At 41.7% G+C, this 12,089-nt stretch overlaps 1 protein-coding gene across 3 annotated transcripts in view; it reads right to left on the bottom strand.

The window, feature by feature from the left end:
* LOC115531277 (integrin alpha-M-like) overlaps positions 1-7,659 on the bottom strand; it is a 28,552-nt gene extending 20,893 nt beyond the window's left edge. For 2 of the 3 annotated variants that reach the window (XM_030340432.1, XM_030340434.1), the window contains exons 1-2: positions 7,530-7,659; positions 6,938-7,052 (exon numbers count right to left, since the gene is read on the bottom strand). In XM_030340432.1, coding sequence (XP_030196292.1) covers positions 6,938-7,052; positions 7,530-7,566 — 152 coding nt within the window. In that variant the 5' untranslated portion in view covers positions 7,567-7,659. The remainder of the gene's footprint in view (positions 1-6,937; positions 7,053-7,529) is intronic. The other variant, XM_030340433.1, reaches the window with a different exon arrangement.
* Between the last annotated feature and the right edge of the window lie 4,430 nt (positions 7,660-12,089).

The raw sequence follows: 12,089 nt of genomic DNA, 5'->3' as shown, positions 1-12,089 counted from the left end.
TTGTCGCGGTTCAGTCTACTTCAGATTGATGTGGAAGTGGAAGAACCAGAGACGTCGGAGTTTGAGAATCATAATATCGTCTGGAGGCGCTTTAGTTCGTCTGGAGGCGCGTACAGCTTTATATATATATTTATAATGCAATGTATAATATGATGTTATTTAGATATAGAGCTCCAGGACTCCCGCTGGAGGCACACACAGCAAAAGCTGTGTGTGCCTCGCCATTGCGATACATCCACTGTAAACACGAGCGCATGGTACCGTGGCCGCAAGCTGCTCAGGGCAACACCTCCATCATCCACCTTGACCCGCTCTAAAAAATGCCATGTTTGTGGAAAGCTCCTTGTGGGACTGGCTGTTATTCTGCACCAAGGCTGAATTTCTTGAACGTCTTCAAATACTGTATTAAGGGCCCACTAAAGCTAAGGACACACTGCACGCGTTACTCGGGTTAAAAAACGTGCATAACGCGCCTAACTTGACGCTTGATCATTGCGTGTCACAAAAATGGTTCAACGCGCCTAACGCGCCTAACGCGCCTGTGGCTGCGCTGGATTTAGGAGTGTGTGTTTGGGTGCATTATAGAGTTTAGATCGGGTTAGATTAAATAATCTCGGATATAAATAACAATAATCGGGTTAAATAACTTCACATGGAGTGTCTGGTGTGTTTCCAGCACTATAGTGTTGATCAGCAGAGATATAGTCCGCCGCTGTCCAAGCAAGTGAATGGAGCGTTCACTCTTCGTCATAACTATCAAACCAAGCATCCTTTACATTCACCGAGCGAACATTATGAAAGTAAAATGCACGTTTCTCGCTAAAATTGTTTACATAAACGCTTTTAATGGCGTAACTATGTTACTATTTCCACCCATAGCAGAAAGATGTCCGCCATATGCTTCAGTGCAAGCGTCACTACTCTCTGCCAGTGACGTCGGTTCAAGCTCCACGCTGGTTGGCTATCGTGGCTAAGCGTCACGCGTAGGCGTGTCAACAATTACATTTTTTGAACTTTGCACGTTGGTGCGGTGGGCGCGTTGGTGCGTTTACGTGCGTCATTATGTGCGTATGCCGCGTCTAACGCCACTAACGCGCCACTTTAACGCGTCTACGCGCCTGCTCCAATGGTTGCATATGCAAAAATGCAGATTTTCAACGCCAACGCGCATGCAGTGTGGCCTTACCTTAACACCTATAAATAAGCATCCATAAAGTAGCATGCCATTGGACCTTTAATGTACACACTTATTGTTTGTTTGACATCATGGCACTTGAAAAACACTACTTAGCATTGTGTAGCATCTTATCCTGGCAATCTTTGTTGTATACAGAGAATGTGTTAACCTAGCGATTGTTAGTGCTTGGCACTTGGTTCTATGAACATCCTTACTGTACCGACAGCTGCTTTTGTTTCTCTTTCTTCTGAAAATGTACTTTTAGTAAGTTGCTTTGGATAAGAGCATCTGCTAAATGCCCTAAATGTAAATGTAATCATGTCAGATAAATCCAACTTCAAAGGTTTTTGAAGCATGAATGCAATAAATAAAGTTAAAGACAGAGGAAAAACATTCTAAAAGGCGTCTGCTCTTTTTTATATTAATCAGATCATAACTTTTTTTTCTTTACTAAAATATGTAAATAATAAACTATAAATCGAGCCCTACAGGAATGATTGGTCTGCGACCTTGGGGTCAAGGACACATGGGAGTGAGCTGGGGTCTCTTTTATATGAACAAGGAAATCTGGAATTTTAAATACTAGCCCTACAGGAATTGATTCACAAAGCATCATCAAATGCGTATGGAAGCCCGTTTCCGCCACGTAAAAGAAAAAAAATGCAGGTCACAACTCGTTATTTTGAGATAGTATCTCATTATTTTGAGATAGTATCTCGTTATTTTGAGATAGTATCTCGTTATTTTGACTTAGTATCTCGTTATTTTGACATAGTATCTCATTATTTTGAGATACTATCTCATTATAATGAGATACTATCTCATTATTTTGAGATAACTTCTCAACAGGACCAGACCAGTCATTGTAGCCTAATTGTAGCTTATCCATAGGTGCTACATATAGCCTATTATTACAGTAGATTAGCTGGAGATGATGAACTTGATTATTAAAGATTATTTAAGGTATACAAATGCTGAAATTTTGGCTCGATTATCTATGGAGCACAACATAAACTCTAGTAAAATAACTCTAGAAAGAGTGCTTCATAGGAATCAGCTGTGGCGAAGACGCAATAAGGCGGACATCGGAGAAGTAGCCGATTTCATACATCGCCAATTACAGTCCTCTGGCCAACAACATGGCTACAGGTGGATGCAACAGAAGTGATGGATGGCAGGGATCATCACGGACAGAGAGACCGTTCGTCTCTTGCTGCGTCAAATGGATGGTGGTGGCGTGGATCTCCGTGCACGGCACCGTCTGAGACGTAGAGTCTATAATGTCAGTCGTGGCCCGAATTATGTGTGGCACATAGATGGATATGACAAATTGAAGCCGTATGGGATATGCATCAGTGGTTGCATTGATGGGTTCTTCTCGCCAAAGATGATCTGGCTAAACACCCACTCAACTAACAGCGACCTACGTCTTATAGCGGGGTATTTCATTGATTCAGTGATGCAGCATGGTCAGGGGTGGACTGGCCCTCTGGCATACCGGGCATCGTCCCGGTGGGCCGTTGACCCAATGTGGGCCGGTCTGGTCCGCTATGTTTTTTTTTTTTCTCTCTCTCTAAATTCCCTCCAATTGGGCCGGCCAATGGGCAACAGAGGGCTAGCAGTGTGTGGCCAGCATCGACACAGATTATTGGTCTATGTTTGTCATTGTCAATCAATCATGGGCTGACAGGCTCAGAGAGCCCTGGCAGTGCTGTAAATCAGAACAGAAACCAGGGTGGGCTGGACCTCATGGCATGGGCCAGAGTCGTGGGAGTCCGCGACTCCCACGAGTAAGTAATTCATGTCTTAGACTTTTTCTCGCAGCTACAGATAAAAAAAAAAAAATTCTCTATTTATGGTTTCACAATGACTGAGTCACAGTTGAAACAAATGCGTTTCAGCTCTAATGCTGCTACTGTCTGTAATATGTTTCTATTTAGATTATTTGTCAGGATATTTTGTTATTATTGTCCGAGTCTGGTTTTAACTAATGCTGGGCTTACACAAAAAGATTTTCCCATTCACAGACTAAATACTGCAAGAGAGAAATTAGCGTTGGATCAAGTGTGATATTTAACAAGCGTTTTGTAGCTATGTAGATATGGGGGATGGAGATGCAGCAACCACAGGATGTCCGTTAACTTCCTGTTCAGGTTTCCAACTTTCTTGTCAGCAGCACAAGAGAAACAAACTTGAAAAACAAAGACAAAAAAAAGCAATTTGCACTGCTATTTGCAGTGCAAATAGCAGGATGTATGTACTTGATAAAATTGTTTTAATAAAGTATATGCAGGGTTCTTCCCGTTTGTCTCGTCCCACCCCTAGTGCTGATAATGTAGTGGGCTGGTCTGGACAGAAAATGCCAGGGCTGAATCTTTGTCCCAGTCCACCCCTGAGCATGGTCGCCCATTGAAAGTGAGATTGGATCACGGGACGGAGAACACACACATTGCCGCAATGCAAAGTTTTATTCACGGCAGTGAAAACGGCATTTCCCCAGACTGTCACTCTAGGTCCAAGCACGGGGAACCAACGTATTGAACGCTGGTGGTGTACGGCTGATTTCTATGAAGCACTCTTTCTAGAGTTCTTTTACTAATGTTTATGTTGTGCTGCATAGATAATCGAGCCAAAATTTCAGCATTTGTATACCTCCGTCTGAAATAATCTTTAATAATCGAGTTCATCATCTCCAGCTAATCTACTGTAATAATAGGTTATATGTAGCACCTATGGATAAGCTACAATTAGGCTACAATGACTGGTCTGGTCCTGTTGAGAAGTTATCTCAAAATAATGAGATAGTATCTCATTATAATGAGATAGTATCTCAAAATAATGAGATACTATCTCAAAATAATGAGATAGCCTATCTCAAAATAACAAGATACTATGTCAAAATAACGAGATACTATGTCTAAATAACGAGATACTATGTAAAAATAACGAGATACTATCTCAAAATAACGAGATACTATCTCAAAATAACGAGATACTATCTCAAAATAATGAGATACTATCTCAAAATAATGAGTTGTGACCTGCATTTTTTTTCTTTTACGTGGCGGAAACGGGCTTCCATAAATGCGCCATTGAAACACTTTGGAAATAAAAGGAGTTGCAATAAATGAATCCAAAGTCATTGAAAGAGATAGGAACTTGGCCATTAGACCTATCCACCAGGGGGCGCTGTGGGGTCGCTCTGGGAAAATCTTGAGTAACTGCAAATAGCGGATCCGAAGTCAAACCCTAAACCGAGGATTCTGTGGTACAACAAATTGGTTCTATAAAATCTGGAATCTCTGGGATTGGACATTTTCAGAGACATTAACTTCCGGGTCGGCCCACAAACACACGTCGGTCCAGTCCGTCGCAGAGAAGAAGAAACGTAATCCGTGGGTCTCTCTAAAATCTACGTACTCATCTGAATAGAAAAATTCGACCTGATTTTCAAGTTAAACTAAATGTTTTCATAACATGTACCATTCAAATAGATTTTTTGGCGGAAGCAAAAATAACATAAACTTCTGTTGTTCCCCACAAAAACACGTCTAGTCCATCCCAAAGAAGAATAAATGTCCTCCCGGTTACTCGAGTATCTACGTTTATATTGAAATGAACTTATATTACTTAAAATAACACTGAACATAATAACAGCCCAGATAATTCCACAGTGCAACAATTCAAGCAACGTGCAAGCTGCGTTGTTTCAGGGATAGAGGGGTCTATATTAATGACCATGGCAAGTGGCAACGATAATGTTGCATTAACTAACAAAATAAACATCATATACATTCACCGACTGAAGATTAACTAAAATAAAATGCTAATTTATTGCCGGTGTTACACCGAATTCTGCGACCCACTGAAGAGTGTGACCGGGGCGCTGTTGTATATTTTTTGCAATATGCACGAGTTTGAAGCGTAGACAGGCATGACGAAAACATAAATAAAACATAAGACCTCCCCCCAACCACTTACCTTTTAATTAAAGGTGCTAATAAATACATTTATTTTGATTTGATTAGCATTTTACAGACCCATACAATGATAGGGCGTTCAGTAGGCCTACGGTCCTTCACCGTTGCTTCTTTACCCATAAAAAACTTCTGTCAGTGTTAAATTGTGCTGATTTACCTTTGAGCATTTCCTGTTATAGGCTACTGTGTAAAACGCTGTTTAGAATTAATGTTAGTATCAAGAAAAGAAAGACCCACCGGTGGGGGGGAGATCTTATGTTTTATTTACCTTTTTGTTATAATGCAAACGTGCATGTTGCAGAAAATGTGCAACAGCGCCCCCTGGGTTCACACTTTTCGGTGGGTCGCAGGATTCGGTTTAACACCGGAAATGTTTCATTTGAATTCCGAAACTATTGCCGCGTTTCCACTGCAGGGTGCGGAACGGATCGGATCGCAAAGGTGCGGTAGGGAGGGGGCGGTATAGCCCAGCTCAGTTCTGAGGTCGCGTTTCCACTGCCGACAGTACCCTTGGTGGTAGGCCGGATGTCGATCGCCGCGGCAGCTACGTAAACATCGTAAACAACGTCTTCCTCCCCAAGAATGCAGACGAAACGTCTCCACCTCCTTGTTCGCCCAAGCAAGCTTTTGACGCGACATGTTAATTGAAAAGAATATTACCTCGAGGCTACTGCTAATGCTTGTTCTGTCATTTAGGTTGGAGATCAAGGTGTTATACATAGGCTAGCTCTAAGTAGGGAGGCAGACAAATGAGGAGGAACATTTATATCTTGGCCCCTGCACTTCTGTAATGACCCCGACCGTGTTTTTTCCATTGCCATATTGTAACTGTTTTTTCTATTGCCATTTGTTAAGTGTTTTATTTATTGTCATAATAATTGTCACTATTATGAAATAAGGTTAAATATTTTTGATACTCAAAGAACATAGATGGGGCACTTTTATTCTGTGTATCGTAGGCCTTATTTAAAAAACAACAACACCCATTGACACACCGACGGCAGAGTCAACCATGCAAAGCGACAGCCAGCTCGTCAGGAGCAGTTAGGGTTAAGTGTCTTGCTCAGGGACACAGAAACACACAGCTAGGAGGAGCTGGGGATCGAACTAGCAATTATTGGAGGACAAATTGAACCTTTTGATATAATGAATCAAGATTTTGGGGTTGGCTTTAGATAATCAGGTGATCCTGAACACCATTAATTAACAAACGCCCTAGATATTTCTATCTATATTAGATATTTAGACCAGGGTTAGATTTATAGACCAGGATTAATCTTTAGATCAGGGTTAGAGCTGTAGACCAGGGTTAGAACCTTAGACAGGGCTAGATATTTAGACCAGGGTTAGATTTAAAGACCAGGATTAGATCTTTAGATCTGTAGACCAGGGTTAGAACCTTAGACAGGGTTAGATATTTAGGCAAGGTTAGATTTTTAGACCAGGATTAGATCTTTAGACCAGGGTTAGATCTGTAGACCAGGGTTAAACCCTTAGACAGGGTTAGATATTTAGACCAGGGTTAGATTTATAGACCAGGATTATATGTTTAGACCAGGGCTAGTTCTTTAAACAGGGTTCAATCTTTAGACCAGGGATAGTTCAATAGAAAGGGTTATAGTTGGATCCTAAGACAGGGTTAGATATTTAGATCAGGGTTATAGACAGGGTTATAGTTAGATCTTAAGACAGTGTCAGATCTTTAGACCAGGGTTAGTTCTATAGACAGGGTTAGAGTTAGATCTTAAGACAGTGTTAGACCAAAATCATCTTCTCTCACCCAGATCCTGTCTGGACGACCTTGTATCCAAACCATCCAGAAGGATCGCCAGAATTTGTTGTCAACGTTTGCCAGGCTGGGGATTCCACGTTAAAGGCTTGGGACGACTGCAAGCCTGAAAAAAAATGAATTATCTGTGAGTGTGTGTGTGTGTGTGTGTTTGTAGTGTATGTATGTGTTTGAGTCTCCAGTGTGTGTGTGTTTGTCTGGATGAATTGTGTGCGTCTAAAGAGTCGGTGTGTGTATTTGTGTGGGATGGGAGAAAGAGAAAAATAAACATTAATGTGTTAGAGAGAGAGAGAGAGAGAGAGAGAGAGAGAGAGAGAGAGAGAGAGAGAGAGAGAGAGAGAGGTTAGATGGAGCGTAAATGTGCGTGTGAGACTGTATCGGGTCAGTTAGAACTTTGCAGGATGTGTGATTTCCTCTAAATACAGACATCACAACACACAACGAGCCACACAAGACAAAAGTTCATGCATCATGAGCCCAAGAATCACATCGGCAACACAATAATCAACTAAAGTCTTAAGAATCAAGACAGAATAAGGACTAAAATGACAAAATAGCACACTGTTTAACGCGTCTTTGTTACCTGAGAAGCACACTACAAGAGTGATCATCCATTCCATCACGGTTGTATTTTCGCTCCCCAGACTGTGTGCCGGGAGAGAGAAGTGGAAGCTGTAGAGCGCAGAAGACTGAGCGGTAGCTGGCGCTGGGCGGGCTCTTCAGAAGACTTATTATTTCTCATAGCAGCCCACTTCCTCTTCCCAGCCCAGCCCCTGGGCTCCCCGCGGGGCGTTGCATCAAAGCCGTGACCTGGCGGTAGACAGGTGGTGTCTCTTTTGTCATGTGGCTTTTTCTGTTACCACATGACAAAAGAGGTCAAGTAGCATTAGTATTGAGGTTTTGCCAGAGTCTGTGTTAAGACGGATGTCGTTTACAACTTTAATAAGGGCGGTCTCAGTGCTGTGCAGGGGTCGAAATCCTGATTGGAAGGTGTCATAGCAACCAGTTGATGCCAGGAATTGATTTAGTTGCTGGAGGACAACTTTCTCGATGATTTTACTTATGAAGGGTAGATTCGATATTGGTCTGTAGTTGTTAATAATAGAGGCATCTAGGCTCCGCTTTTTTAAAAGGGGTTTAATAACTGCAGTTTTCAAAGCTTTTGGGAAATTGCCTGACTGGAGAGAGTCGTTAACTATCTGCAATATGTCTACTGCTAGGCAGCCGAAAACATTCTTAAAGAGGTTGGTAGGTAATGGTATAGTATCAAGGCAACAGGTGGATGGATTTAGTTGTGTCACAGTTTCCACAAGATTTTGAGAGTCTAAAGCATGCCATCCTTGCCACGTAATCTTTGCCTGAACAGGGTGGTAGTCCAACATTTTTGTTTGAAGTGGAGATATTGATGGCGCGTCTGATACCTTCAATTTTATCAACATAAAAAGCTGCAAACTCATTGCATTTCTGCGTGGAATGGAGATCAGGTGGAATTTCTGTTGGGGGGTTGGTCAATCTGTCAACAGTTGCAAACAGGGTTTTTGCATTATTAGTGTTGGTTTTAATGATATTGGAGAAAAATGTTTCTCTAGCATTTTTTAAGTCTAAATTGTAGGCACGGAGGCTCTCTTTATAGATATCATGGTGAATATGAAGTTTTGTTTTACGCCAGATGCGTTCAACCTTCCTGCATTCCTTTTTCTGTGCTGTTACAGAAGCAGCTTTTCTCCAGGGTGCCTTTTGCTTTCCAGAAATCGTTTTAACCTTATAAGGTGCAATGACATCTATGACTTTCAAATTTTTCAAATTAAAGTTTTCTACAAGATCATCAGGAGAACATGGGTTTAGAGGTGGTAGCAAGGAGATGGCCTTTTTAAAAAGTACATTAGAATCTTCATTGATATACCGTTTTTTGACAGTGTTTGATTTTGTCTGTATATCGCGAATAAAAGATATGTTAAAGAAAACACAAAAGTGGTCAGACAAGGAAGGATCAGTCACAGAGAGATCAGAAACATTGAGGCCCTTTGTGATAACCAGGTCTAGAGTGTGCCCCTTACAATGAGTAGCCTCTTTCACATGTTGAGACAGTTCAAATGTGTCCAAAATGGCAAAAAAAAAATTTGCACACTTGTCATTCAAATCATCAGTATGAAAATTGAAGTCACCAGTTATAACTAGACAGTCAAATTCTGTGGAGATGCTAGACAATGTTAGGAGATGTTAGTGTAGATGTTAGTGTATGTTCATTTGTTTATTACAAAAGCATTGTGTATATCCTTCGGTGTGTTGACAGAAGCACACACACGCATGTGCACATACATCTTTATTATGCTTGCGTGTGTATGGTGTCTGTGTGTGTATGCATGTGCGGTATGTCTGAGAGTGGGCTTCACCTCTGATCCCAAGGGGATTTGCTGTGATGTGTGGCACACATGAAGAGATTGATTCCACCGGCCAATCACACAACAGGTCAGCCAAAGGTCAGTCAAAGGTTGCACAGCTGCACACGCTTGGCTCCACTGGGTTGGATTTCTAAGGGTATGTTCAGCCAGTGGGCAAGGCCATCCCTTTTGTTTGTGCGGTGTGTTTGTGTATGTGTGTGTGTTCTATGCATGCATGTTTCAATGCATAGCCCGCACGTCTATATGTCTATATGTGTACATGCCTGGTTACTCTCTTCTGAAGTCGTTCTGTGCTCATCGTGTACACAAAAGTATTCATAGATGTGTAAATCTGGATTTAAAAAGTGTTAATATGTGCAATTAAATGTTTATCAACCACTCTGTGAAGACACACACTGTGAAGAAACACACACACATACACATACACAGACAGTTAAAAATAAAAAACTGCATTCGAGTGAATGTTTGTGTGTTTGTGTGTGTGTGTGTGTGTGTGTGTGTGTGTGTGTGTGTGTGTGTGTGTGTGTGTGTGTGTGTGTGTGTGTGTGTGTGTGTGTGTGTGTGTGTGTGTGTGTTTCAACTGCAGGTTTGTAACTGAGATCCTGGGTGGGGAGGCCTATGTATCCTGCTCTGTTGTACTGCCTGCCCTCTGCCACTTGCGTCGTGTAATGGAGGTCTCTGATGAGGACCCTGCATATGTGGTGCGATTTAAGACGGCATTCAAAGAAGACCTATCCTCCCGCCAAGAAAAGACCAACAACGCATGGCTCAAGCTTGCAACGGCCCTGGATCCACGCTTTAAAGACTTGAAGACCCTGCCCAAGAGTGAAAGAGAAGAGGTGTGGACCACAACAATCACCAACAATCACCAAGAAGGTCTCCACAGACTTCTGAAGATGGGCCACCCAAGAAGAAAATGAGCCTGCTCCTACAAATGTGCTCAGATTCAGATTCTGATGAGGAGGTGCAGCCTGGCAGAGACATACACAGGTACAGGGCAGAGCCCTGCATTAGTATGGAGGACTGTCCCTTGCAGTGGTGGTCTGCTCATTCAGGAGCCCATGACAAGCTGGCCCTGCTGGCTCACAAATATCTAGCGACTCCTGCATCCACAGTTCCATGTGAAAGGCTCTTCTCAGTGGCAGGCCACATCGTGCAAAAGAAACGGTCAGCCTTACTTTCAGAAAATGTCAACCAGTTAGTTTGCCTCAGCAACTGGCTAAAAGAAGAATAGCCAAGAGAGACACATTTTATTGTATGAAGGTGTGGTAGTTTGTTAATTTAAAAAAGGGAAAATGTTCAACCAATGTTTAACCATTCTAAACTTAGCAATGGCTAAGATGCCCATAACGTTTGGGATTACTGTTATCTTTAAGTTTGATAAAAAAAAAAAAAAAAATGTTATATGCTAGGCATTGCAAAGAGACTGACACAAAACAAAAATTGAAATATGGTGTTGTATGTTTAAGTTCGATTTTATTTTTCATTATTAATAACACCATCATCTGGATTCTTTCATGAATAAAAGAACATGCTAAATGCCTATATATCCACCTTCTGTCATTTATCTTTCCGTTCCTACAACAATATACAGAGAAATTCAGAAATTCCGGGCATATTTATGAATGGTAGTTAATCGTGATTAATCCACAGCTACCCTGTGATTAATCAGATAAAAAATTGTAATCTTTTGACAGCCCTAGTGTATATATATATATATATATATATATATATATATATATATATATATATATATATATATATATATATCCTAAGCTTTGCCCACAAATCCACCATTAAGGTAGGGCTAATTTACCTTGCGGAATTTGACAATTTTAAAACATGGAATTTGATCCGGCACTCGTAGAAAATCAACCAGTTAAATCCAATGTATGCAGAGATCCTTCATTACCTCTGCCTCTATTCTCCAACATGCAAACAGCATGTTGAGGTACCGTCACTGTTTGGTTATTTTGAACATAGAGAACACTAGCTGCACTTTCTGCTCATCACCATCATCGGCCTGATGCCAATGGAGTTCTTCATCTAGTACACATAAATTAACTGGAAAACACGGCCTCTGTGGGACATGGAGACTCTTGACCAAAGGCAGACCTAGCCGCCATTTCACACAGTATACAGGATGTCCGTGGGTCCTCACAAAGAAACACGACTTCAACAAGATCTAGCTCGAGAACAACACTGCACCTTGTGCAAGAAAACGCTCATGTCAGGAACTTAAAGGTTTGTATCAGCGCTTCTAGGCCAAAACATAGGACAAAATGATCACATTCATCTGATCTTTCCTCACGATCCGCTAGCTGCCCGCCCCATAAGCAGGCCGTCAAAAAAACGCGTATGTAGCCTATGCGCCAATATCGTACACAAAAACAAATGGTACTATCAACCTCTCAAAACCAAAATAAAGTATTATTAGGGGTCCAAGCCAACAGGTTGGATCCCTATTGTTTTTGTAAGGATTTTTCCTATTATTATACTTACCTCCCTGAAACTGTGCCCACAGCCCAAACCGTAAATGGTGCCGACACGCCAATTGCATGACTAGATCCAGGTCTCTTCGGACTATGCAGACGACAAAATCCAGACACGCCGGTCACTAGGTGGCGCTATACCAAGGAATACGCGTTTGGGGCTATAACTCCCACACTGAACCTCCCACAGTCAAAAACTTGTACCCACATATTCACTGGAGTCTGCTGCATCTTTTGGCATAGGCCACG

Source organism: Gadus morhua, chromosome 18 (assembly GCF_902167405.1).
Source record: "Gadus morhua chromosome 18, gadMor3.0, whole genome shotgun sequence".
NCBI lineage: Eukaryota > Metazoa > Chordata > Actinopteri > Gadiformes > Gadidae > Gadus > Gadus morhua.
Note: the sequence above shows the minus strand (reverse complement) of the source record. Positions and strands in the feature narration are given on the sequence as shown.